Here is a 26,792-nt window from a genome sequence, read left to right as displayed (position 1 = left end):
TCACATATTAAAACGGTTATGCTAGTTGGGCATGGTGGTCCACGCCTGTGGTCCCAGCTCCTCAGGAGGCTGAGGTGGGAGGATCACCTGAGCCCAGGGAGGTTGAGGCTACAGTGGGCTGTGATTGTGCCACTGTGCTCCAGCCTGGGCAACAGAGTGAGACCCTGTCTCAAAAATAAACAAACAAACATACCACAAGGTGGTTTATCTTACCACATAAACAAACTGTATAAACATCCTCATACATAATCTCCTTGAAGATGGGAGAAAACATTTATAAAACCAGTTGGAATTGAACATTTTTAAGGCTCCTAATATGTTTGCCTAAACATTTTCTAATGTAACTTTAGTGTCTTCAATTCTAAACTTAATATTCTTTTCTTATCAGGCTAGCTCACCCTTCTGTGGATTTTATGAGACAAAATTTTTAAAGTGTATTTTAATTAATTAGAGAGAGCATTTTGCTCTGTCACCCTGGCTGAAGTATTGTGGGGCAATCATCACTCACAAGTGCAGTCTTGACCTCCCAGGCTCAAGCGATCCTCTCACCTCAGCCTCCCAAGTAGCTGGGATCAAAAGCATGCACTACCACAACTGGCTACTTTTTAAAATTAAAAAAAAAATTTTGTAGAGACAGGGTCTCACTATGTTGCCCAGGCTGGTCTTCAACTCCTGGGTTCAAGTGATCAGGAGCCACCACCCAGTCTTTTTTTTAAGAGACAGAGTCTCTGTTGCCCAGTTGCCCAGGCTGGAGCACAGTGGTGCCATTCTAGCTCACTGCTGCCCTAAACTTCTGGGCTCAAGTGATCCTCTCTCATTGGCCTCCAAAAGTGCTGGGATTACAGGCATGAGCCACTGCACCTGGCTACAAAAATATTTTAATACCATTTCACACCCATTAGAATGACTATTATTTTATTTATTTTTATTTTAAATTTATTTTTATTTTATTTTTATTTATTTATTTTTGAGACAGAGTCTTGCTCTGTTGTCCAGGCTGGAGTGCAGTGGCCTGATCTCAGCCTACTGCAACCTGTGCCTCCTAGGTTCCAGCGATTCCCCTGCCTCAGCCTCCTGAGTAGCTGGGATTATAGGCATGCACCCACATGCCTGGCTAATTTTTAAATTTTTAGTAGAGACAGGGTTTCACCACGTTGGGCAGGCTGGTTTTGAACTCCTGACCTCAAGTGATCCACCTGCCTCAGCCTCCCAAAGTGCTGGGATTACAGGCATGAGCCACGGACCCAACTTTTTTTTTTTTTGAGATGGAGTCTCACTCTATTGCCAGGCTGGAGTGATCTTGGCTCACTGCAACCTCCACCTCCAGGGATCAAGAGATTCTCCTGTCTCAGCCTCCCAAGCAGCTGGGATTACAGGCGCTTGCCACCACACTTGGCTAATTTTTGTATTTTTAGTAGAGACAAGGTTTCACCATGTTGGCCAGGCAGGTCTCAAACTTCAAGTGATCCACCTGCCTTGGCCTCCCAAAGTGATGGGATTACAGGCGCGAGCCATCGTTCCCAGCCAGAATGACTATTACTTTAAAAAAGGAAAATAACAAGTGTTGGTGATAATGCTGAGGAACTGGAACCTTTGTACATTGCTAGGGGGGATATAAAATGGTGCACATGCTGTGGAAAACAGTTGCCAGTTCCTCAAAAAGTTAAAACATAGAATTACCATATGGTCCAGCAATTCTACTCCTGGATATACTCCCCAAACAATTAAAAACAGCGACACAAATGAGTACTGTACACTGATGTTCACTGCAGCATTATTCACATCTGCCAAAAGGCAAAAATAACCCAAATGTCCATTGACCAATGAATGAATAAATGAAATGTGGTATGTACATACAATGGAATATTAAGCCTTAAAAAGGAATGCAATTCTGATACATGCTATAGCATGGATGAACTTGAAAACATTATGCTAAGTGAAATAAGCCAGACACAAAAGGGCAAATATTGTATAATTCCACTACATTAGATATCTAAAATAGGCAAATTCAGAGACAGAGTCAAAAGGTGGCTGCCAGGGCCTGACTGTGGGGACAAGAGAATAAGGCTTTTTGTTTGGGATGATGAAAATTTTCTGGAAATAGATAGTGGTGATGGTTGCACAACATTGTAAATATACTTAATGGCAATGAACTGTACATTTAAAAATGGTTAAAATGGGTTGGATGTGGTGGCTCATACCTATAATTTCAGCACTTTGGGAGGCCGAGGTGGGTGGATTACTTGAGGCCAGGAGTGGATCACTTTGAGACCAGCCTGGCCAACATGACGAAACCCCATCTCTACTAAAAATACAAAAATTATCCGGGTGCAGTGGTGCACACCTGTAGACCCAGCTACTCAGGAGGCTGAGGCACAAGAATCGCTTGAGCCTGGAAGGCAGAGGTTGCAGTGAGCCATGATTGTACCACTGCATTCCAGCCTGGGTGACAGAGCAAGACTCTGTCTCAAAAAAAAAAAAAAAATTAAAATGGTACATTTTATGTTATAGCACAATTTTTTTTAAAAAAGAAAGAAAATTTTTCTTTTTTTTTCTTTTTTTTTTTTTTTTTAGAGATGGGGTCTTGCTATGTTACCCAGGTCAGAGTACAGTGGCTATTCACAGGTGTGATCACAACTCACTGGAGCCTCAAACTCTTGGGCCCAAGTGATCCTCCTGCCTCAGCTTCCTGAGTGGCCGGGATTATTGTTGTGCACCACCACACCAAGCATGAAAAAATATTTTAAAGTGTATGTTTTTGCTACTTTGGGTTTTAAAGAAAGTAAATGTTTTGCGATGCAGCAAACACCTACATAAACACCTATGTACAAAATGTGCTTTTCCCCCCTAGAGAAAAATAGGAAGGAGCTTTCCTTTTCATCCAATTATTAAATACTCATCCTATATCTGCACTATGCTTGGTACCTGAAATACATATTTATGTTTCTGTCCTCAAGATGCTTATGAGGGCTGGGCAGGGTGGCTCATGCCTGTAATCCCAGAACTTTGGGAGGCCAAGGCAGGCAGATCACTGAGGTCAGGAGTTCAAGGCCAGCCTAGTAAACATGGAGAAACCCCATCTCCACTAAAAATACAAAAATTTGTTGGGCATGGTGGCACATGCCTGTAATCCCAGCTACTCAGAAGGCTGAGGCAGGAAAATTGCTTGAACCTGGGAGGCAGAGATTGCAGTGAGCCAAGATTGTGCTACTGCACTCCATCCTGGGGGACAGAGCCAGGCTCAATCTCAAAAAAAAAAAAACAAAAAATTACGGACCAGTTTGGGAGATAAGGCACCCATATACAGCAGTCCCTCCTTTTCTGTAGTGGATACATTCCAAGACTCCCAGTGGGTGCCTGAAACCTCAGATAGCATCAAACCCTATATATAGCATATTTTTTCATATACAGTAATGGGTATATACAGTATAGATATACTGTACAAAAAGATGATTCATGTCCTGGGCAGGACAGAGCAGAATGGAGTGGGACCATGTGAGATTTTTTTCACACTACTCAGAATGATGGGCAATTTAAAAGTTATGAATTTATTTCTGGAATTTTCCATTTAATACTTTTGGACCCCAGTTGACTGTGAGTAACTGAAACTGCAGAAAGTAAAATAGCAGATAAGGGGTGACTACTGTATATTACACTATAATATAAATTATAACAAATCATTCTAAGAGATCTTAGGGGGCAGATTATAATGTGATCTCTTTTTCTTTTCTCTTGAATTACACATTTGTCTTAGTCCATTTCTGTTGCTACAACTGAATATCTGAGATGGGGTAATTTATAAGAAAAATAAATTTACTTCATACAGCTCTGGAGGCTGGGAAGTCCAAGGTTGAAGGCTACATCTGGTGGGGGTCTTCTTGCTGGTGGGGGCTCTCTGCAGAGTCCTGAGGCAGCACAGGGCATCACATGGCTAGGGAGCTCAGGAGAGAGAGTCAACCTGGCTTTTCATAACAGATCCACTCTCACAATAACTAACCCATTCCCATGATAATTCATTAATCCATTAACACATGAGTAGATTAATCTATTCATGAGGTCAGAGCCTTCATGACCCAATCACCTTTTAAAACCACCACCTCCCAACACTGTTACACTATGGATCAAGGTTCATTTTTTTTTCCGTTGAGACAGTCGCTCTATCTTTCATGCTGGAGTGCAATGGCATGATCACAGCTCACTGCAGCTGCAAACTCTTGGGCTCAAGTGATTCTCTCACCTCAGGCTTCCAAGTAGCTGGGACTACAGGTTTGTGCCACCACACTCAGCAAATTTTTAAAATTTTTTGTAGAGACAGAGTCTCACTATGTTGCCTAGGCTGATCTTGAACTCCTGGCTCAAGAGATCCTCTCACTTCAGCCTTCCAAAGTGCTGGGATTACAGGCATGAGCCACTGTGCCCAGCCTAAGTTTCAACATGAGTTTCAGAGGAGACAAACATTCAAACCATAGCAATATTCCTTCTCTCTTTTGATATACTATACTCTCTTATCTTTACCTATCATCAACAATTACCATGTTATTTCCCTAGTCTTAAAGCTTTTTCCCAGTCTTCCTGAACATGTATGTGTGTGGTTTTATGTATACATAACATATATTTTGTATATAATATATATTATAATGTATTATACATAATATATAAATATATATTTTATATATTATATAGTATTGTTATATGTTGTATATGATATAATATATAATATTGTTATATATCATATAATATATATTATGTATAATCCATATTATATATCATATGCATATATACATATTGTATAATACATTATATATTATGTATTATAATGTATTATATATAATGTATACATTATGTATTATAATGTATTATATATTATATACACTATATTGTATATATACATTATGTATGATACATATTATATATTATATGCATACACACATGTATATTATGTATATTATGTACATACACACATATATGATGTATATCATATATAATGTATCATATATAATATGTGTGTGTGTGTGTATATATATATTTTCTTTTAAGAGATGGGATCTTGCTATGTTTCCCAGGCTGGATTAAAACACCTCAGCTCAAAATGTTCTCCTACTTCTGCCCAGCTTCCAGAGTAGCTGGGACTATAGCTGCCTGAACATCTTATAGATACATCAACCTTAATATAATAAAAAGCTGGACCCAAATTCCTCAGTATTTGTTAAGCTCAGTAGATGGCCTCACCATATATGTTGTATTCTAAGTTAAAAACGTGTCATTTGCACATTTTAACTAAAATGTTTGGTGGGAGGTTGGAGGTATATGGGATCACTTAGGATAATGGTATTTCTACCAGATGGCTCAAGAGTTATCATTATTATACGACTATGTTATATTGCCTATAGTTTTCCTTGTTCCTATTTTTTCTTTTCTTTTTTTTTCTTTTGGAAGACAAGGTCTCACTCTGCTGCTCAGGCTGGAGTACAGTGGCACAATTATGGCTCAGTGCAGCCTTGAACTCCTGGGCCAAGCAATACTCCTGCTTCAGCCTTCCAAGTAGCTGGGACTACAGGTGCACACTACCATGCCTGGCTAATTTTATTTTTCTTTTGTAGAGATAGGGTAACACTATGTCGGCCAGGCTCATTTTGAACTCCTTTTAAATTTTTTTCCTGATCCATGATCTTTGCTATTTTCTATCTCATTAAAGAAGTCATATCACCATCACAAATAAAGAACTACAATTTTTTGTTGTTGTTGTTTTGGAGACAAGGACTCACTGTGTCACCCAGGCTGGAGTGCAGTGGCATGGTTTTGGCTCACGGCAATCTCTGCCTCCCAGTTTCAAGGGATTCTCCCCTCAGCCTCCTGAATGGCTGGGACCACAGGTGCACGCCACCATGCCTGGTTAATTTTTTAAATTTTTTTCATAGAGACAGGGTTTCAACATGTTGCCCAGGCTGGTCTCAAACTCCTGAGCTCAAGCAGTCCAGCCACCTCAGCCTTCCAAAGTGTTGAGATTACAGGTGTGGGCTGCCACAGCCAGTCAAGAACCACAATTTTATTCACAAACTTCTATGTATTTTATACATTCTGATAATTAGAAAAGATTCCAGAAAATTTTACTAGGTGCAATGTCAAGGTGAAAATGAACCCACATTAAAAAAAAAAAAAAAAAAAAAAAAAAGAAAGAAAGAAAATGAACGCACTTAGAATTGCCCAAGTAAAACTGTTCCAGTATTATTTTCCTATGAGTTTCACTGCAACTAAAAATACTTGAGTATTGACCTATATTGGAACTGTTACAGCATTATTAAAACCCAAATCAAGTCATTATCTCCTCCTCCGTGTTCCCATAAAATTTTGTGCAAACCCTACCACAGACTTTTCACAATGAATTATCATCGGTTACATGTCTGTCTTTCCACATATATGATCCTTAAGCCTTTATTCTACACATTAAACCAGCCTTCGCAGCACAAATCCAGAACTACTCAGTCCTTCTATGCTGGGTTTCTACTTCAGATTGTCAAGTAGGCAGATTGTATGTGCACAATCTGACCTCCCAGGCTCAAGCAATCCTCCTGGCTTCAGCCTCAGGTGGGCTTCTTCAAAATAAGGACTGGCCTAATCAGAGGTTATACCGTGTTTTGCTTCTTAGAGCCAAATAGGGATGATGTTTTTCGTTTTTTTTTTGTTTTTTTGGAGATGGAGTCGTTCTGCCGCCTAGGCTGGAGTGCAATGACATGATCTCAGCTCACTGCAACCTCCGACTCCTGAGTTCAAGCGATTCTCCTGTCTCAGCCTCCCAAGTAGCTGGGATTACAGGGGTGCACAACCATACCCAGTTAATTTTTGTATTTTTAGTAGAGCCAGGGTTTCACCATGTTGGCCAGGCTGGCCTCAAACTTCTGCCCTCAAGTGATCCACCCTCCTTGGACTCCGGAAGTGCTGGGATTACAGGCATGAGTCACAGTGCCCGGCCTGTTTTTTGTTTTGTTTTGTTTTTTTTCTCTGAGGCAGGTCTTGTTCCATCACCCAGGCTGTGGTGCAGTGGTGCAATCACAGCTCGCTATAGCCTTGAACTGCTGGGCTCAGGTGATCCTCCCATCTCAGTTTCCCAAGTAGCTGAGACTACAGGTATGCCACCATGCCCAGTAAATTTTTGTATTTTTTTGTAGAGATGGGGGGTTTCACCATTTTGCCCAGGCTGGTCTCGAACTCTGGAGCTCAAGCAATAACCCTTTCCTCTGCCTCCCAAAGTGGTGCAATTACAGGTGTGTGCCACGGCGGCCGGCAGGGATAGGATTTTTTTGAGACAGATTCACTCTCTGTTGCCCAGGATGGAAAGAAATGGTGTGAACACTGCAGCTCTGATCTCCCGGGCTCAAGCAATCCTCCTGCATCAGCCTCAGCAAACCAGCTGGATGCACCCCACCATACTTGCGTAATGTTTTTAAAAAATTTTTGTAGAGATTGTGTCTTGCCATGTTGCCCAGGCTGGTCTTCAACTCTTGGGCTCAAGTGATCCTCCTGCCTCAGCCTCCCAAAATGCTGGGATTACAGGTGTGAGCCACCACACCCAGCAGGGAGATGTTTGTTAGTGGTGACAGTAAAGATCAAGAACAAGGGAACAGCCTAGCAGGTAGCGATTTGGATTAATTGTGGCCATAGGATCTATGTCTAACAAGCAGGGTGAATTTAAAAGGGCCAGGACAAGATGGATGGTAACTATGAACATGTTCAGAAAACTCTTTAGTTTTCTGCAAATACGGGTGATGAGGGATGATGACAATTAGGCTGGATTTAGGCCAGGTGTGGTGTTTCACACCTGTCATCCCAAGACTTTGGGAGGCTGGCGGATTGAGACTAGGAGTTTGAAATCAATCTGGGAAACACAGCAAAACCTTGTGCCTACAAATATATACATTTAGCTGGGTGAGTGTCGTATGCCTGTAGTCCCAGCTACTCAGGAGGCTGAGGTAGGAGGATCACTTGAGCCCAGGAGATCAAGGCTGCAGTGAGCTGTGATGGCGCCACTACACTCCAGTCTGGGAAATAGAGCAAGACCTTGTTTCAAGACGAGCAAATAAAAAAAGAATTAGGCTGGATTTCTTATCTACATTGTTTTCTCAGGTGACCAGAACTTGTTGACAAAGACTTGCTTTGATTTTTGGTAGTTTCAAGTTACATGGGTCATTACAAAATGACCTAGTCATTTAGCTTATATGATGTGTGGTGCCATAGGTATGCCACAACAAGACCTTATTTATTTGATGGGCAGGGAATACGTGCATTTTAGACTTGGAGGGCTCTCAAAAAGACTTCGGATTTAGGACAGAAATCATTGTCTCTATCTTGACACTTTGTGACTAGGCAGTTCACTTTTTTTTTTTTTTTTTTTTTTTTTGAGACACTCTCACTCTGTCGCCCAGGCTGGAGTGCAGTAGCACAATCTTGGCTCACTGCAAGCTCCGCCTCCCGGGTTCACGCCATTCTCCTGCCTCACCCTCCCGAGTAGCTGGGACTACAGGCACCCGCCACCATGCCCGGCTAATTATTTTGTATTTTTAGTAGAGATGGGGGTTTCACTGTGTTAGCCAGGATGTTCTTGATCTCCTGACCTCATGATCCGCCCGCCTAGGCCTCCCAAAGTGTTGGGATTACAGGCATGAGCCCAGCCCAGTTCACTCTTTAAAGTGTAGCACAGTCAGAGTCTGTAAATTATGAAAGTTCTCTAGTATAGGCTACGAATCCTATCATTTTCTTTTTTCTTTTTTCTTTTTTGAGATGGAGTCTCACTCTGTTACCCAGGCTGGAGTGCAGTGGTACAATCTCGACTCACTGCAACCTCTGCCTCCCAGGTTCAAGTAATTCTTGTCCCTCAGACTCCCAAGCACCTGGGATTACAGGCATGCGCCACGATGACCAGCTAATTTTTGTACTTTTAGTAGAGACAGGGTCTCACCATGCTGGCCAAGCTGGTCTTGAACTCCTGACCTTGAATGATCCACCCGCCTCAGCCTCCCAAAGTGCTGGGATCACAGGCGTAAGCCACTGTACCCGGCTTGAATTTTCATTTTCACGAATGTATCCACGTGCTTAGTGATACGTATCCCTGAAAAGGAATAGGTTTATTATGGAGTCTAAGATAATGAGTTCCTGGGAACTTTAGAGGATTGGGATGGGGTGTTCCAGTTATCTATTTTGGCATAACAGACCACCCACAACATTAGTGATATAAATGAACAACCATTTTATTATGCTTTTGTGAGCAAGGAATTCAGAGTACAGCAGGGATGCTTGTTTCAGCTCCATGATGCTGGGCCCTCATTTAGGAAGACTGAAGGTACAGGGTCTCCCAGTTTCCCCCACTTTCTGTGTCCTGACCAAAAATCAGAGCACCTGGACGGCTCTGTGACTCTGCCAGATGTATGTTTTTCCCAGCAAGCTTGAATTCAAACTGGGGCCTTGAACATCCCCAGGCCCTGATAAAGGTATTTAGGTTTACTACAAAGAAACCGGCCCCAGCACTGAGCCAAATTCCTTAAACCCTCATGTAAACTCTCTGCTTTGACCCCTTTGCTGCAGACATACCCAGGTAGAACATTCTTTTTCTCTCGCCCTCTGTCAGGAGGATATGAGGCAGTCCTCTGCATCTAAGTTCCACTAATACATGCTTGGGACTGATCAGCCTGGCATTTAGTGCATCTTTCTTGTGAATCCCAACCAGCCTCATCTTGAGATGGTTTGGAGCACTTCGTGGGAACATTCTTACCTCCACTTTTGGGGTGACCCAAGCTACAGGTTCAGTGGGATAAAATAAAGGGTGATTCAAATATCTTAGAGTTGGAATCGTCTGAAAGTTCTTCACCGAAACATCTGGTAGCTGGGCTGGGATGACTCAAGGGCTGTACTCTGGGGCTGTAGACCAGAGTGCTTACGTGTAGCCTTCCATGAGGCTTGGGCTTTGTCAGGGTATGTATGAGTAGAAAAACAAACTCAGTTCCTCCTACTATACCCTTATAACATGCCCATGACACCAGCTGTGTGGACTTTTTCCCTCTACACATCAAGCAATCAATCAATTCTGCAGCAGACACCAGGTGGGTATCCTCTAGTTCAATTCAGACACTATCTACTTGGAGAAAGCATCAGATCCCACAGGCTGAGGGCTCAGTCCCATAAGACTGCCCCCAACTTTTGATGCCAACAAATGCCAATTGCAAGCCCCAGGCTGTTTTACTTATGCTTCTGACAGACTGGATATAAATCAGGGTTCTCATGTCGCTCTTCTTGGGTTTGATTAATTTGCTAGGTGGAACACTTACTTACATTTACCAGTTTATTATAAATGAATTTTTTTTTTTTAATTGAGACAGAGTCTCACTTTTGTTGCCCAGGCTGGAGTACAGTGGCACGATCTTGGTTCACTGCAACCTTTGCCTCCCTGGTTCAAGCGATTCTCCTACCTCAGCCTCCCGAGTAGGTGGGATTACAGGCGCCTGCCACCATGCCCAGCTAATTTTTGTTTTTTTAGTAGAGATTGGGTTTCACCATGTTGGTCAGGCTGGTCTCAAACTCCTGACCTCAAGTGATCCACCCGCCTCGGCCTACCAAAGTGCTAGGAATACAGGCATGAGTCACCGTGCTTGGCCAGGATATTTTAAAGGATACATATTGTAAAAGAAAATAAAAACAGGACCCTCTAAATTTATTATGCCACTTAAGAAGTTAAGCCCTAGAGACCGAGTCAAATAGCATGTTTGCAAGTTCTGGTTCTTACAGATTAACTCGCTTCCTCATTGTTCTTGTTTTATAAGTGACTAAGGGAGACCACAGCTCCTCCCCTTCCATTCAACTTTGTTGTAGATTAACTGCCTCCTTTATTGTTGTGTACCTAACTCAGACCAGAGGGCACAAAAGACCCCATGACTGCTACATTTTCAGTGTGTAATGTTAAATATACCTTTCCTGAAAGAAAAAGACCACCTGACTAATCAGATTGTTGTAACTATGCATTAAGCCTTATATAGAGCTGGATGCAGTGGTTGGCGCCTGTAATCCCAGATACTCAGGAGGCTGAGGTGGGAAGATCCCTTGAGCATGGCAGTTAGAAGCTGCAATGAGCTATGATTGTACCACTAGACTATAGCCTACACAACAAATAAGACCCCAGAGAGAGAGATGTTGAAATTCTGTTAAGCTTCCCCAATCTCTATCTATATAAACAATCCAAATTTCACATTCACAAAACACTGACTTCCATCCTTTGGAATCTGTATTTCCCAGAAGGCTGTTCTCAAACTGTGCTTGAATAAACTCTCTTTAAACCAGACTCTGGCTGGGTAAGGTGGGTCACATCTGTAATCCCAGTGCTTTGGGAGGTCAAAGTGGGAGGATTGCTTGAGAACTCCAGCCTGGACGACACAGCAAGACCCTGTCTCAATAAATAAATAAATAAACTAGATTCTCACCCTTTTGACTATTTTAGGTTGACAAAACGAACAGCCAGATTAAGAGATACATAGGGTGAGGAAGTCTGGAAGGGTCCCAAGTGTAAAAACTTCCATCCTCGGCCGGGCGCGGTGGCTCAAGCCTGTAATCCCAGCACTTTGGGAGGCCGAGACGGGCGGATCACGAGGTCAGGAGATCAAGACCATCCTGGCTAACATGGTGAAACACCGTCTCTACTAAAGAATACAAAAAACTAGCCGGGCGAGGTGGCGGGCGCCTGTAGTCCCAGCTACTCGGGAGGCTGAGGCAGGAGAATGGCGTAAACCCGGGAGGCGGAGCTTGCAGTGAGCTGAGATCCGGCCACTGCACTCCAGCCTGGGTGACAGAGCCAGACTCCGTCTCAAACAAACAAACAAACAAACAAACAAACAAAAAAAACTTCCATCCTCATCAAGTTGGGATGAACTGCCTTTTAGGCATGTAGATGTATTTTTCTTCAACTTCTTGGAAGCCCCCTGCACTCAATCCTTCTGGTTTTCATGGAGGCCTCATTACACAGTCACAACTGATTAAGTCATTGGTCATTGGTGGCCTTCAGTCTCTCTTTCCTCCCTGGAGGTGGAGGGTGGGGCTATGAGTTCCAACTCTCTGAGCACTCGGTTCACATTTGGTTTATATGTCACCTTTTAACCAATGCCCTCTTTGGCTATTATATCCAAAATTGCTGCTTTCCCTTCAAAGTTAACCTGTCTCTGGTGATACCCTTCACTTATTCCCCACTGCACCCAGTAATAATCTTGTCTGGGCACTTCTTCGGAATATCTGCAAGCTTTAGGGCAGGAGAGTACTGTGATTTGATCTGACTGATGACTTAGAAAGAAAACTGACATGTAGTGTGAGACTGTTTTGGGATTAGAGGCTGTAAATCTGGGTTATTCTTTAGAATTGCTTCCCTATCATTCTCCCATTTTAAATAAGCATCCCTTGATGTGGAATTCCTTATAGAGCATCATCTTTCCATGCAAGGAAAACAATTTTTACATACTCTCTTCAAATGAAAAATTTATATACTTGGCAAGCAGCAACCCCATCCAGTGGTTATCAAGGGCTTTCTAAAAACCACCTCGTTAATATAAGCTCAGGTGTGGTTGCAAGGGGCTTGTTATAAATAACACAAAACTATCTTTCATCTTTGTCCCGGGAGCTGTTTCTGAGCTGTTTCAGAAACCAAGGACAACAGGTCAAATATTTGCACAAAAGATACTCATATTGCTCTAGTCACTGAGGAAATTACAAGGGTTACAGGAGCTATGAGTTAGGAACCATGGGGAAAAACCAAAAAATATATATCATATCACACAGGGCATGGTGGCCTCAGAGTAGCTGATTTTCTTATATGGTAGCTTAGGAATCCAAGACTGTTTATTATAGATAACAAGGTGACCTCTGAATGTCCTTTTCTTTCTTTTTTTTTTGAGATGGAGTCTTGCTCTGTCACCCAGGCTGGAGTGCAGTGGCGTAATCTCGGCTCACTGTAAGCTCCGCCTCCCGGGCTCACGCCATTCTCCTGCCTCAGCCTCCTGAGTAGCTGGGACTACAGGCGCCCGTCACCACGCCCAGCTAATTTTTTTTTTTTTTGTATTTTTAGTAGAGATGGGGTTTCATGTGTTAGCCAGGATGGTCTCGATCTCCTGACTTCATGATCCGCCCACCTCAGCCTCCCAAAGTGCTGGCATTACAGGCGTGAGCCAAATGTACCCAGCCAAATGTCCTTTTCTGATCTAGCCTCAGAAGGTATGCAGCATCACTTTCACTGCACTCCATTGGTTCGAGCAGTCACAATCCACCCAGATTGAAGGGGAAGGTATTTAGATCTCATCTCAGTGAAGGAATCCTTAAGGAAATTTCAACTTAAAAGTTATCACAATGGGGCCAGGCACAGTGGCTCATGCCTATATAATCCTAGCTCTCTGGGAGGCTGAGGAGGGTGTATCACCTGAAGTCAGGAGTTCGAGACCAGCCTGCTCAACATGGTGAAACACCATCTCTACTAAAAATACAAAAATTAGCCGAGTGTGGTGATGCATGCCTGGAACCCCAGCTACTTGGGAGGCTGAAGCACAAGAACAGCTTGAACCTGGAAGGTGGAGGTTGGAGTGAGCCGAGATCAGTCCACTGCACTCCAGCCTGGGTAACAGAGCGAGGCTCTGTCTCAAAAAACAAAAATCAAAACAAAAAACATTGTCACAATGCGCATCACAGTCTCTTAGGATTCTCAGAAATCTATTTGGACAAGACTCATGTCTCAGATATCTCTGTCTGGTGCAAGGCCTCCTGGCAAATTTGAAGGTACCAAAAGTCAAGAGTTAAAGGGGATTTGGTGGACTGTAGGGGTAATTTTGTGATACTATGGTCCTGTGTCTAAAATGGTATAGGTGGCCACAACAGTTTAGGCCTCTTTTGTATTCTACCCTTTTCTATTTTACCCTTCTGGAGCTGGGAGAGCATGATTCTGGATCTTCTTCTGGTTCTCTGTGCTGGTCACAGATTATTGTCATCTTCTTTCTGACGCACAAATCTGATCTGTTTACTTCCCTGTTTACAATGCCTTAAGGATTGCCTATCAGCTCCGAGATAAAGTCCAAGGCCATTAGCATCACATATATGCCCCTTTATGTTCTGTTTCTGATCACCAGAAACTCAGATTCTATGTTCTAGTCCAAAACATGGAAAGCAGCATGGTATAATTACTGAGTCCAAATCAACACTCTGGTAAGCTTCTGGGCTTTCATTAATTTTCTGGGGTGCAAGGGAGGACCTTTCTTCCCTTAGTCCACAACAAAATGGCCTAGTTTCCACTGGTTTCTCTAGTCAGCCAGTTCTGGAGGGCCCAAGCCTGAAAATGGATTCTAATTCTAGAGCCTATGCTTCCTTTTGACCTTTGACCCTTAGTATAGATGCCAGCCTATTGCTCCTGACTCCTCTAACCCTCATGGTGAATTGTTTTTCAGGGATCTTATCCTTTTTGAGATAGGGTCTGGCTCTGTCGCCCAGGCTGGAGTGCAGTGGTGCTGTCTTGGCTGACTGCAACCTCCAGCTCCCAGGCTCAAGTGATTCTCCCACCTCAGCCTCCTAAGTACCTGGGACTACAGCTGCATGCCACCATGCCTGGCTAATTTTTGTATTTTTTTTTTTTTTTGTAGATACAAGGTTTCACTATGTTGCCCAGGCTCATCTGAAACTCCTGAGCTCAAGCAATCTGCCCACCTCAGCCTCCCAAAGTGCTGGGATTACAGGCATGAGCCACCACACCTGGCTCCTTATCCTTTGAAAAAAAAAAAAAAAAATATATATATATATATATATATACATATAAAACTCTTCTGGAGCTGGGAGAGCATGATTCTGGATGTTCTGGTTCTCTGCGCTGGTCACAGATTATCGCCATCTTCTTTCTGACACACAAATCTGATCTGTTTACATATATGTGTGTGTGTGTGTATATATATATATATATATATATATATTTTTTTTTTTAGACGGAATCTCCCTCTGGAGTCTCCCAGGCTGGATTGCTGTGGCACCATCTTGGCTCACTGCAACCTCTGCCTCCCAAGTTCAAGCCATTCCCCTGTCTCAGCCTCCCAAGTAGCTGGGATTACAGACATGAGCCACTGCGCCTGGCCCAAAAAAAGATATAAATTTTTAATTTTTGTGGGTACATAGTAGATACATACATTTATGGGGTACATGAGATGTTTGATACAGGCATGCAATGTGAAACAATCACATCATGGAGAATGGGGTATTCATCTCCTCAAGCATTTATCCTTTGTGTTACAAACAATCCAATTATGATATTTTGGTTATTTAAAAAAATGTACAATTGTTATTATTGACCACAGTCACCCTGTTGTGCTATCAAATAGTAGCCTTTATTCATTCTTTCTATTTTTTGGTAGCCTTTAACCATCCCCATCTCCCTCCCAACCCCCCACTACCCTTCCCAGCCTCTGGTAGCTATCCTTCTACACTCTATGACCATGAGTTCAATTGTTTTGATTTTTAGATCTGACAAATAAGTAAGAACATGTAATATTTGTCCTTCTGTGCCTGGCTTATTTCACTTAACATAATGATTTCCTGTTCCATCCATGTTGATGAAAATGACAGGATCTTTCTTTCTTTTGAGACGGAGTCTTGCTCTGTCACCACGCTAGAGTGCAGTGGTGCAATCTCAACTCACTGCAACCTCTGAATCCCACATTCATTCAAGTGATTCGCCTGCCTCAGCCTCCCAAATAGGGGACTAGAGGCGTGCACCACCACGCCCAGCTAATTTTTGTATTTTTAGTAGAGATGGGGTTTCACCATGTTGGCCAGGATGGTCTCAATCTCTTGACCTGGTGATCCGCCTGCCTCGGCCTCCCAAAATGCTGGGATTACAGGTGTGAGCCACTGCGCCTGGCCTGGATCTTTTTTGTTTTAAGGCTAAATAGTACTCCATTGTGTATATGTACCACATTTTCTTTATCCATTCATCTGCTGATGAACACTTAGGTTGCTTCTAAATCTTAGCTATTGTGAACAGAGCTGCAACAAACATGGGAGTGCAGGTATCTCTTTGAAATACTGATTTCCATTCTTTGGGGTCTATACCCAGCAATGGGATTGCTGGATCACACAGTAGCTCTAGTTATAGTTTTTTGAGGAACCTCCAAACCATTCTCCATAGTTGTTGTACTAATTTACATTCCCACCAACAGTGTATGAGGGTTCCCTTTTCTCTATATCCTTGCCAGCATTTGTTATTGTCTGTCTTTTGGATAGAAGCCATTTTAACTGGAGTGAGATGATATCCCATTGACTACTCTTGCTCTTTTTTTGGTTTCCATTGGCATGGAATATCTTTTTCCAACTCTTTACTTTTAGTTTATGTGTGTCTTTATAGGTGTAGTGTGTTTCTTGTAGGCAACAGATCAATGGGTCTTGTTTTCTCACCCATTCAGCCACTCTGTGTCTTTTTATTAAAGAGTTTAGTCCATTTACATTTGATATTACTATTGATAAGAACTTATTCCTGTCACTTTGTTTTCTAATTGCTTTGTAGTCTTGTTTCCTCCCTGTGTTTTCCTCTAGTGAAAGTGATTTCCTCTGACAATATTATTTAGTTACTTGCTTTTTATTTTTTGTGTATCCATTGTTTGCTTTTTGGTGTGAGGCTACCATGAGGCTTGCAAATACGATCTTATAACCCATTATTATAATCTGATAAAAATTTAACACCATTTACATAAACAAACAAGAAAAAAAAAACTAATAAAAACTCTATGTTTTAATTTCATCCCTGTTTTTTTAACTTTTTGTTATTTCTATCTTATTATATAGTCTATGTCTTTTTAAAGTTGTCACAGTTACTATTTTTGATTGGTCCATCATTTAGTCTTTCTACGCCAGTTTCTATACCACAGTTACAGTGTTATAATGTTCTGTGTTTTTCTGTTTATGTACTATTACCAGTGATTTTGTACCTTCAGATGATTTGTTGCTCATTAATATCTTTTTCTTTCTCATTGAAGTACTCCCTTTAGCATTTCTTGAAGGACAAGTCTGATTTGAAATTCCTCAGCTTTTGCCAGGGAAACCTTTATTTATCCACAACCTTTGGGAGTTTGATTATTAAATGCTTTGAGATAGTCTTCTTTGGGTTAAATCTGTTTGGTGTTCTATAACCTTCATGTACTTGGATATTGGTATCTTTCTCTAAGTTTGGGAAGTTCTCAGTTATTATCCCTTTGAATACACTTTCTACCCAATCTCTTTCTCTACCTCCTCTGTAAGGTCAATAACTCTTAGATTTGCCCTTTTGAGGCTATTTTCTAGATCTTGTAGGCATGCTTCATTATTTTTAATTCCTTTTTCTTTTGTCTCCTCTGATCATGTATTTTCAAATAGCCTGTCTTCAAGCTCACTAATTCTTTCTTCTGCTTGAACAATTCTGCTACTAAAAGACTCGAGGCTGGGTGTGGTGGTTCACACCTATAACCCCAGAACTTTGAAAGGCTGAAGCAGATAGATCACTTGAGCCCAGGAGTTCAAGACCAGCCTGGGAAACATAGCAAAAACTCTATCTCTACAAAAAAATACAAGCTAAGCATGGTGGTACACACCTGTAGTCTCAGCTACTCAGGGAACTGAGGCAGGAAGATTGCTTGAGCCTGTGAGACTGAGGCTGTAGTGAGCTGATATCCTGCCACTGCACTCCAGCCTGGGTAACAGAGTGTGGCCTTGCCTCAAAAAAAAAAAAAAAAAAAGATTCAGATGCTTTCTTCAGTATGCTAATTACATTTTTCAGCTCCAGAATTTCTGCTTCTTTTTAATTATTTCAATTTATTTGTTAAATTTTCTGATAGAATTCTGAATTCCTTCTTTCTGCTCTCTTGAATTTCTTTGAGTTTCTTCAACGTGGCTATTTTGAATTCTCTGAAAGGTCTCATAGTTCTGTTTCTCTAGGACTGGTCTCTGGTGGTTTCTTTCTTTTTTCTTTTTTTGAGACGGAGTTTCACTCTCGTTGCCCAGGCTGGAGCACAATGGCGTGATCTCAGCTCACCACAACCTTCACCTCCCAGGTTCAAACAATTCTCCTGCCTCAGCTTCTTCAGTAGCTGGGATTACAGCCATGTACCACCACACCCAGCAGATTTTGTATTTTTAGTAGAGACAGGGTTTCTCCATGTTGAGACTGGTCTCAAACTCCTGACCTCGGGTGATCTGCCCACCTCGACCTCCCAAACTGCTGGGATTACAGGTGTGAGCCACCGCACCTGGCCGGTTTCTTTAGTTTATTTGGTGAAGCCATGTTTTCCTGGATGGTGCTGATGCTATAGATGTTCTTCAGTGTCTGGGCATTGAAGAGTTGGATATTATCAGAGTCTTCACTGTATGGGCTTGTTTGTACTCGTCCTTCTTGGGAAGGCTTTCCAGATATTTCAAAGGACTTCACTACTGTGATCTAAGCTGTATCTGCTTTAGGAGGCACCCCAAGCCCAGTAATGCTATGGTTCTTGCAGGCTTATAGAGGTATCACCTTGGTGTTCTTGGGTAAGATCCAAGGAAAATCCCTGGATTACAGGCAGAAACTCTTGTTCTCTTCCCTTACATTCCTTAAACACACAAAGTCTCTCTCTGTGCTGAGCTGCCTGGAGCTGTGGGAGGGATTACCCCAAACCCAGTAACACCATAGTTCTTTGAAGTTCTTACAGACTCTTAGAGGTACCACCTTGATGGTCAAGGACAGCATCTGGGAGAAATTCTCTGGATTACCGGGCAGAGACTCTTGTTCTCTTACCTTACTTTCTCCCAAACAAATGGAATTTCTCTCTCTGTTCTGAGCCACATAAAGTTGGGAGTGGAGTGACAGAAGTACCCCTGTGGCCACCACCATTATGACTGGACTGCGTTAGAGATGAAGCCAGCATAGCATTGGGTCTCACCCAAGACCTGCTGTAACCACTCCCTGACTACTACCTATGTTCACTGAAGGCCCTGGGGCTCTACAATTAGCAGGTGGCAAAGCTATCCAGGCATGTGTCCTTCCCTTCAGGGTGATGAGTTCCCCCAGGCCCTGGGTAGGTCCAGAAGTATACTCCAGGAGTCATGGACTAGAGTAAAAAGTCTCAGAAGTCTACGTGGTGTTCTATTGTACTGCAGCTGAGCTGGCTCTCAAACCATAACAGTCCTTCCTACTCTTCCCTTTTCTTTCCAAAAGGAGACTAGCCTCACTCTGTAGCCACCACCACCACAGGACACAGGGAGTACTGCCAGGCTACCACCGATGTTTCCTTAAGGCCCAGGGGCTCTCAAGTCAGTGTGTGGTGAATGCTGTCTGGCCAGAGACTCACCCGTCAGGGCAGTGGGCTCTATTCTGGACCAGGGCAGGTCAGAAATGCCATTTAGGAGTCCAGTCCTGGAATCAGGAACCAACCCCAAAGGCCCACTTGGTGCTCTACCCCTCTACGGCCATGCTGGCACCTGAAGCCAACAAGTCTCAGAGGCTCACCCAAGGTCCTCAACGTAGTACCCGGGTATATCTGCTGGTTATTTAGGGCCCAAGGGCTCTTCAGTTAGAAGGTGATGAATACTGCCAGGACTAAGTCCTTCTCAGGGGCCTTATCCTTTCTGGCAGTTTATCTGCTCTTGGTCAGGACCTCCTAGTCCATCACACACATCTGAATAACTTTCAATCTGAAAGCAGTGAAGAAGGGATTAAGAGGCCCTTTCATCCAGAGTCCCCTTTGTGACTATATACATTTTTTAATGTCTAACTCAGTGATATATGGTTTGGCTCTGTGTCACCACCCAAATCTCATCTTGAATTGTACTCTGATCATTCCCACGTGTTGTGGTAGCGACCCAGTGGGAGATCACTGAATCATGGGGGTGGTTTCTCCCATACTGTTTTGTGGTAGTAAGTCTCATGAGATCTGCCGGTTTTATAAGGAGAAACCCCTTTTGCTTGTCTCTCTTTGCCTGCTACCATCCACATAAGATGTGTACTTGCTCCTCCTTGCCTTCCGCCATGATTGTGAGGGCTCCTCAGCTGTGTGGAACTGTTAGCCCAATAAATCTCTTTCTTTTGTAAATTGCCCAGTCTCAGGTATGTCTTTATCAGCAGCGTGTAAATGGACTAATATACTCAGCATCTAAGGTCCATATAGCAATCAATATGTGTGTCTGACACACCTTTACCTGTTTACAGGACCTTAGTACAGATCCTGATTTAGCCAAAATGTCCAAGAACATGTGCATTCAATTTCAGGGGATTCATGGATCCCTTCAGGTAGGATTGCTAGATAAAATACAGATGTTCAGCTAAATGTGAATTTCAGATGAACAACAAAGTTTTTTGTTGTTGTTGTTTTTTGAGACAGGGTGGCTCACTGCAGCCTCAACATCCTGGGCTCAAGTAATCCTCCTGTCTCAGCCTCCTGAGTAGCTAGGACTACAGGTGCACACCACCACACGTGGCTATTTTTAAATTTTTTTGTAGAGATGGGGGGCTTGCTATGTTGCCCAGGCTGGTTACAAATAAGTTTTTAGTATAAATATGTTCCCTGCAATATTTGCAGAGATAATAGATAATTATTCTTTTATGTGGGGCAGGGATCCTGAGCTTCAAAAGCACTAGTGTCTACTTAGTGATGAAGGATTTGCTGAATGAACTAATACACTTGAGTGACTCCGAAGGCATGAGCAAAACTATTGCATGGAACATACTTACATTTCAAAACCATTTGTTGGTTATATGACATTAAGATGTGACTGGGCATTTGTATTTTTTTACTTGCTAAATCTGCCAATCTGATCTTGAGGCCATCCACAGCTTTACTAGGTTCATAGATTATAGAACAAGAATTTATATAGACTGAAAAAGATTAAGAGTGTTTGTTTATTTTTTTTGTGGAATTATTTAATCACTTAACCCCGAAGTAGCAGGTGAAGGGTAAACTGAAAGAACTCTTTCCACTTCTTTTAGCTCTAAATATCCACCAGGACATTTTTATTATTGCTGTTTTCAGGACTCACATCGTTATACAGTGACTATGAGTTTGATAGTGTCACCAACCATTATGGCCAATAATTTCCATGTTAAATTCCTAGAACAGAAAGATGTTGCATCAAATTCTTGAAATCGCAGACTTAGGAAATTAAGTTACATAAACAGCAGATGTTCAGGCTGAGGAAGGAAAGAAGTTGATACAAGTACTCCCAATTATTCAACAATCCCTTGAAGCCACCACTGTAAGGGAATTGAAACACCATTAAGTCCTATCACGGCCACCACTTAGCCTTTTTTCTCTTACTATTATTTGTAATTCCATAATCAAGCTAGTTTTCCTACTAAGTTCTAGGGCAGGAGTTTTCTTTTTTCGGAAATTTTATTTGGATAAAGAAACATGGTCAAAAAGTTAAAACGGTGCATGCAAACGGTTATACAAAGAAAAACAAGTCTCTTCTATCGTTACCCCTAGTTCCTGGACCGCGGGTTCTTAACTTGGGTTAGGAACTGCAGTCTAAGGATTTTTACAGTAATGTGAATTTTCTCAATGCATAATTTTCAATGTGCAGATAATTTTGCTCGTTTGTGGGGAGAGGATCCAAACTTTTACCTGAGCCTTAAAAGGGTCCGTGATGCAGAGAACCTGCTGAAGTAACCGATGCGCCCGAGTGACTCGGAATGGGGGGTGCAGATATCCTGTAATAATTTGTCCCCGTGTGAAAAGTCTACCCCTATCCACTCCACTCCACTCCACTCCGGGGCCGCTTGGAAAGCACGCTCTCCGTGGGAGGAATCCAGCTCTTCCTAAGTTTTCCGCCTGCCGCATTCCTCCCCTCCGGCGCGTCGGCGTGCTTTTACGTCATGACGCCGCACACGCAGCCCCGCCCCTGCAGAGATCGGCGCTGGGACGGAACCCGGGTTCCTCTCAAACCCGGAATGTGAGGCTTTGGCCTGGCTGGCCCCTGTTTTGTGTCCCACTTTTTACTCGGGCCTGCGTCCGCTGCCGCCGTCCCTCAGTTTGCCCTCGGAGAAGGCAGGGCGGCCGTGCCTCCTGCCGTGCGCCCGCGTGGCTGCCACCGCCCCTCCGAATCCTCCGGGGCCGCAGAGGGGTTCGCTACGGAGGGAGGTGCGGGCCTTCGGGAGGAGGAGGCGGAGGAGGCGGAGGAGGAGGGAAGGAAGATGGCGGCCGTGGAACTAGAGTGGATCCCAGAGACTCTCTATAACACCGCCATCTCCGCTGTCGTGGACAACTACATCCGCTCCCGCCGAGACATCCGCTCCTTGCCCGAGAACATCCAGTTTGATGTTTACTACAAGGTATGCGCCGTGGGCCTCCTCTCTGCTCTCCTCCAGCAACCCCGGGGGCCGCACCCCCTTCCACGTCTGCGAACCCCCGCAGTTAACCCCTCACCCCTCGCAGCAGGCTTGCCTCCCGAAACGTCTGGTGTGGTGTCCGCGTTGCCAATGGAGAAGCACCCTATCTGCCCATGCCGTCTCTTAAGCTTTGGGGCATTGAAATCTTCCTGAGGAGTCTTGTTCCCTTTTGGTGTTCCCTTCTACACAGTGGCCCTCTTGGGTAGGCCTTTTGCGTGGACTTCCTCTGTCGCGCCCCTGTCCCATCTAGTCCTTTCCTTCTAGCCGGTATCTTCAAGATATTTTCCACCCTCTCCATCAAGTGTCAGCATCAGCTGGACTTTTTTCCGTGCTCCTCCCCCTACCCCTTCCTACTTTCTCATCTCGCCGCCTTCCTTACCCGAGTGTTTTGGTGTTTTTGCTTCGTGTTCCTTCGTTTCTCCTTTCCCAATTGGGAAGGAGTTAGGGATTATTGGAAATGATCTGTGTGTTTTATTTGCATGTTCTTTAAAGCTTTGTTTTTTTGTGGGAGAGGAGGGGGTCTGTACTTGAAGTTGAATTAGGGATTTTGTGAAAATGGGAGTGCTGATCAACTGTTTGAAGAGGACAGGGAGAGATCTTTACTGAAAGAAAAAAATACTTTAGATTGTGTTCCTGTGTTTGAAAGTTGCAATCTTGCAGCATTCTTAAATCGCTCCCCCTCAAAAATCTGAACAGAAAGTCTCCCAAGCTACTCTCCAAGGAGTTTCAAGGGTAAGTGTCCTTAGTTGTGTTTTGAGAGTGTGGAGAACTTTATGGACTCAGAGCCTGCCTTTTTCTTTCCCCCACATTTGAATGTGAACACTGGATTTATTATTCAGCCCTCCTTGTCTTGAATCTGCGTCGATAACTCCTAAGTAGAATGTAATTTATTTTTTTGACCTTAAATACTTCCTCTTGATCTGTAAGTTGGCTGGAACAGTGTAAACTGACGTTTTAACAAATGTGTATGTTCTTATGTATGTACGGTGTTTTATGGCAATTGTTTTATGGGGAAGATTGCCTGCTTTCTCCACCCCTAGAAAGTTTTTTTTTTTTTTTCCAGAATTAGCAGTTGATGGACTGCTTTCTATTAAATCCAGCTGCTTTGCACCAGTTCTAACAATTAAAGTGGGGTTTCCCCCCTAAATATTTGGAGAAGATTCATTTAGGTCATGCATATTATTATTTTGGATTTAGAGAAAAAGCTCCCTTTATCCTAATCCCTTTGATACGTTGATTTACTTTTGTGTATATCTAAGGAAATTTTGTTCATTTAAGATACATTCCTCCCCAGGAAGGACAAATTAGATGTGTCTTTCTCAGCCTGGGAAACTGCAGCTTTGTGTGTGCTCTCTGTCCATTTTATTAAATCATATGTAATCTTGTACCGCGTATGCAATCTCTCAGAGGAAATCATTGGGAATGTCATCAAAGTATATTTACTAGTTGAATTCGCTCAGAATACTTGAATGTTTTTTAGTAACTTTCACTTCTAATTGAAGCTTTTCATTTGAAGATTATTAGTATGAACAGATGGTGGTTTTGTCAGAATTTCTGTTTCACATAGTTCACAGTTTTAATATTGCTTCTTTTTGGTACACTTTTACTTCTTATTGGGAGTATGGCATTGTGCTAAGATGAGGGAAGTGTTAAATATGTGCCTGTAACTGTGTTAAGTAGTTTTATGTGTTGTTTAATCTTCAGAATTAAACTGTGAAGTAGAGTACAGTATAACCCTGCTTTATTGGTGAGAAGGTTAAGTAATTTAATTAAAGTCTCAAACCTGATATTTAGTTTCTGAGTTCCTTGCTTTTTTACTTAGCTATCTATCTTAAGATAATGGATTATTTTAATGAAAGATATTATAACACTAATTTTTTTGTTAGCCTCTGTAGAAGTAGAGTGAAAGTCAGTCCCAGGACTCTGTTCTAGTCTTCAGTGGAGATAAAAGAATAAATTATTCTTTTTATTAAAATAAAAAAAAATAGATGGGGTCTTGCTATTTTGCCCAGTCTGGTCTTGAACTTCTGGGCTCAAGCTATCCTCCTGCCTCAGTCTACTGATTAGCTGAGACTACAGGCATATGCCACTGCACCTGGCTTTTCTTCCTTTTGAACACTGTATTAGCATATACATATAAGAAACTTTTTTTGTGGAGACAGGATCTTACTCTGTTGCCCAGGCTGGAGTGCAGTGGTGATCATAGCTTACTGCAACCTTGAACCCCTGGGCTTAAGCAGTCTTTCCATCTCAGCCTCCTGAGTAGCTGGGACTACAGGTGCATGCCACCCGTGCCTAGCTAATTTTTTGTATAGATGAGGTCTTGATATAGTGCCCGGGCTGGAGAAACTTTTTAAAGCAATATAATTGCACACATAAATATAAGATACTCATCCCCTGCCCAACTTGTGAAAATTTTAGGAAGCTTACTGTTTACGATTTCCAATTTTCTGCACTTTAAAGCCAAGGAGAATTTCATAATTACACCTCTCTTGCAGTTCAAATTTCCATTAGTAGGCATAGTCATAGCCAAAATGGTAGTATTTGTGGAATCGTAAATTTCCCTCTTCTGCTTGTTTGGTGTAGTACAGTATGACTGTGTTAATTTTTGTAATAGCTTCAGATAAAGGCACAATCATAAAGCATTAGGAGATGGGGTTATGAAATGAGTGGAAAGTAAGGAAGTGGGCCGGGCGCGGTGGCTCACGCCTGTAATCCCAGCACTTTGGGAGGCCGAGACGGGCGGATCACAAGGTCAGGAGATCGAGACCATCCTGGCTAACACGGTGAAACCCCGTCTCTACTAAAAGTACAAAAAAAACTAGCCGGGCGAGGTGGCGGGCGCCTGTAGTCCCAGCTACTCGGGAGGCTGAGGTTGGAGAATGGCGTAAACCCAGGAGGCGGAGCTTGTAGTGAGCCGAGTTCGCACCACTGCACCCCAGCCTGGGTGACAGAGCAAAGACTCCGTCTCAAAAAAAAAAAAAAAAAAGAAAGTAAGGAAGTAGGAATATTGACTGCTCCATAAGCAGGGAAGGGAGAGAATAGAAAGGGTAAAATATGAATTTTTTTTTTTTTTTTTTTTTAAAGAATGGAAGACATTAGAATATATTTGTTGGCTGAATGGCAGAAACCAAGAGAGTGAGGTTGAATATCCAAGTGAGGTGGGAAATAAGTTTTGGAACAAGATCCCTGAGCAGGAACATGAGTTGTTGAGTCTTGCCTGTTTTTGGTCTTTCCTCCTTCACCGTGCATAAATTAAGGTATTATCCTTATATTGGAGTTGGGGAAAGAAATCTTCTAAGATCAGAATGAAAGAATTAAAGATATAAAGGCGCAGGGCTCACACCCATAATTCCAACACTTTGGAAAGCTGAAGCAGGAGGATCGCTTGAGCGCAGGAGTTCGAGACCAGCCTAGGCAACATAAGTGAGACCCCCGTCCCTCTACAAAAAGTAGAAAAAATTATCCAGGCATGGTGGTGCCTGCCTGTCATCCCAGCTACTCGGGATGCTGAGGTGAGAGGATTGCTTGAGACCGGGAGGTCAGAGCCTGCAGTGAGCTGTTATTGTGCCAGTGCACTCCAGCCTGGGCAACAGAGGGAGAGCCTATCTCAAAACAAAACAAGTAATTAATATAGTTAAGTTTGTAAGAACGATTGTCATGAATGAGGAGGTGAGTTCATTTGTTGAGGGTAAGTGATAGGAGTGGTAGCTTTTATGTAGAAAGTCTAAACAGAAGTTGGGAATGTCTAGTGAGGTGTATGAGAAGGAAAGATGACTAAAAATATGTAAAAGAATTGACAGTTCTATAAAAATCAGAACCCTACAAAATACAGTCATGTGTTGCTTAATGACAGGGATATGTTCTGAGAAACGCATTAGGTGATTTCATGCTTGTGGGAACATCAGAGAGTATACTTATACAAGCCTAGATGGTATAATCTACTACACACCTAGGTTATATGATAGCCTATTGCTTTTAGGCTACAAACTCGTACAGCATGTTACTTTACTGAGTACTGTAGGCAGTTGTAAGACGATAGTAAGTACTTGTGTATCTAAACCAGGGGTGTCCAATCTTTTGGCTTCCCTGGGCCGCATTGGAAGAAGATAAAAGTCTTGGGCCACACATAAAATACACTAACGATAGCTGATAAGCTGAGGAAAAAAAATCTCATAATGTTTTAAGAAAGTTAACGCATTTCTGTTGGGTTGCATTCAAAGATGTTCTGGGGACCAGGTGCTGTGTCTCATGCCTGTAATCCCAGCTCTTAGGGAGACAGAGGTGGGAGGATAGCTTGAACACAGGAGTTCGAGGCCTCCCTGGGTGATAAAGTGAGACCCCATTCTTCACAAAAAGAAAAAAAAAAGTAACTCAAAGCTGACCTAGGCCACATGCGGCCCACTGGCTGTGCATT

General features: G+C 42.7%; 1 protein-coding gene and 2 long non-coding RNA genes across 9 annotated transcripts in view; 1 reads left to right on the top strand and 2 right to left on the bottom strand.

Annotated features, from left to right (window-relative positions):
* Positions 1-26,792, top strand: part of APPBP2 (amyloid beta precursor protein binding protein 2) — a 115,568-nt gene that overhangs the window by 12,730 nt on the left and 76,046 nt on the right. For 5 of the 7 annotated variants that reach the window (XM_077969510.1, XM_077969511.1, XM_077969513.1 and 2 more), the window contains exon 1: positions 21,929-22,318. The exons of 1 other annotated variant lie outside the window; for it this stretch is intronic. In XM_077969510.1, the coding sequence (XP_077825636.1) occupies positions 22,305-22,318 (14 nt within the window). In that variant the 5' untranslated portion in view covers positions 21,929-22,304. 7 annotated transcript variants of the gene reach the window in all.
* LOC144335477 (uncharacterized) lies at positions 20,972-21,749 on the bottom strand. The gene is made up of 2 exons (XR_013406359.1): positions 21,612-21,749; positions 20,972-21,098 (listed from the first exon to the last, which is right to left on the bottom strand). It is a non-coding gene; the product is annotated as an uncharacterized LOC144335477 (long non-coding RNA).
* Positions 21,929-26,751, bottom strand: LOC144335461 (uncharacterized). Its single transcript, XR_013406343.1, has 2 exons — positions 25,237-26,751; positions 21,929-24,633 (listed from the first exon to the last, which is right to left on the bottom strand). It is a non-coding gene; the product is annotated as an uncharacterized LOC144335461 (long non-coding RNA).

This window comes from Macaca mulatta, chromosome 16 (assembly GCF_049350105.2).
Source record: "Macaca mulatta isolate MMU2019108-1 chromosome 16, T2T-MMU8v2.0, whole genome shotgun sequence".
Classification (NCBI taxonomy): domain Eukaryota; kingdom Metazoa; phylum Chordata; class Mammalia; order Primates; family Cercopithecidae; genus Macaca; species Macaca mulatta.
The sequence above is the reverse complement of the archived record's forward strand: the minus strand, read 5'-3'. Positions and strand labels throughout refer to the sequence as shown.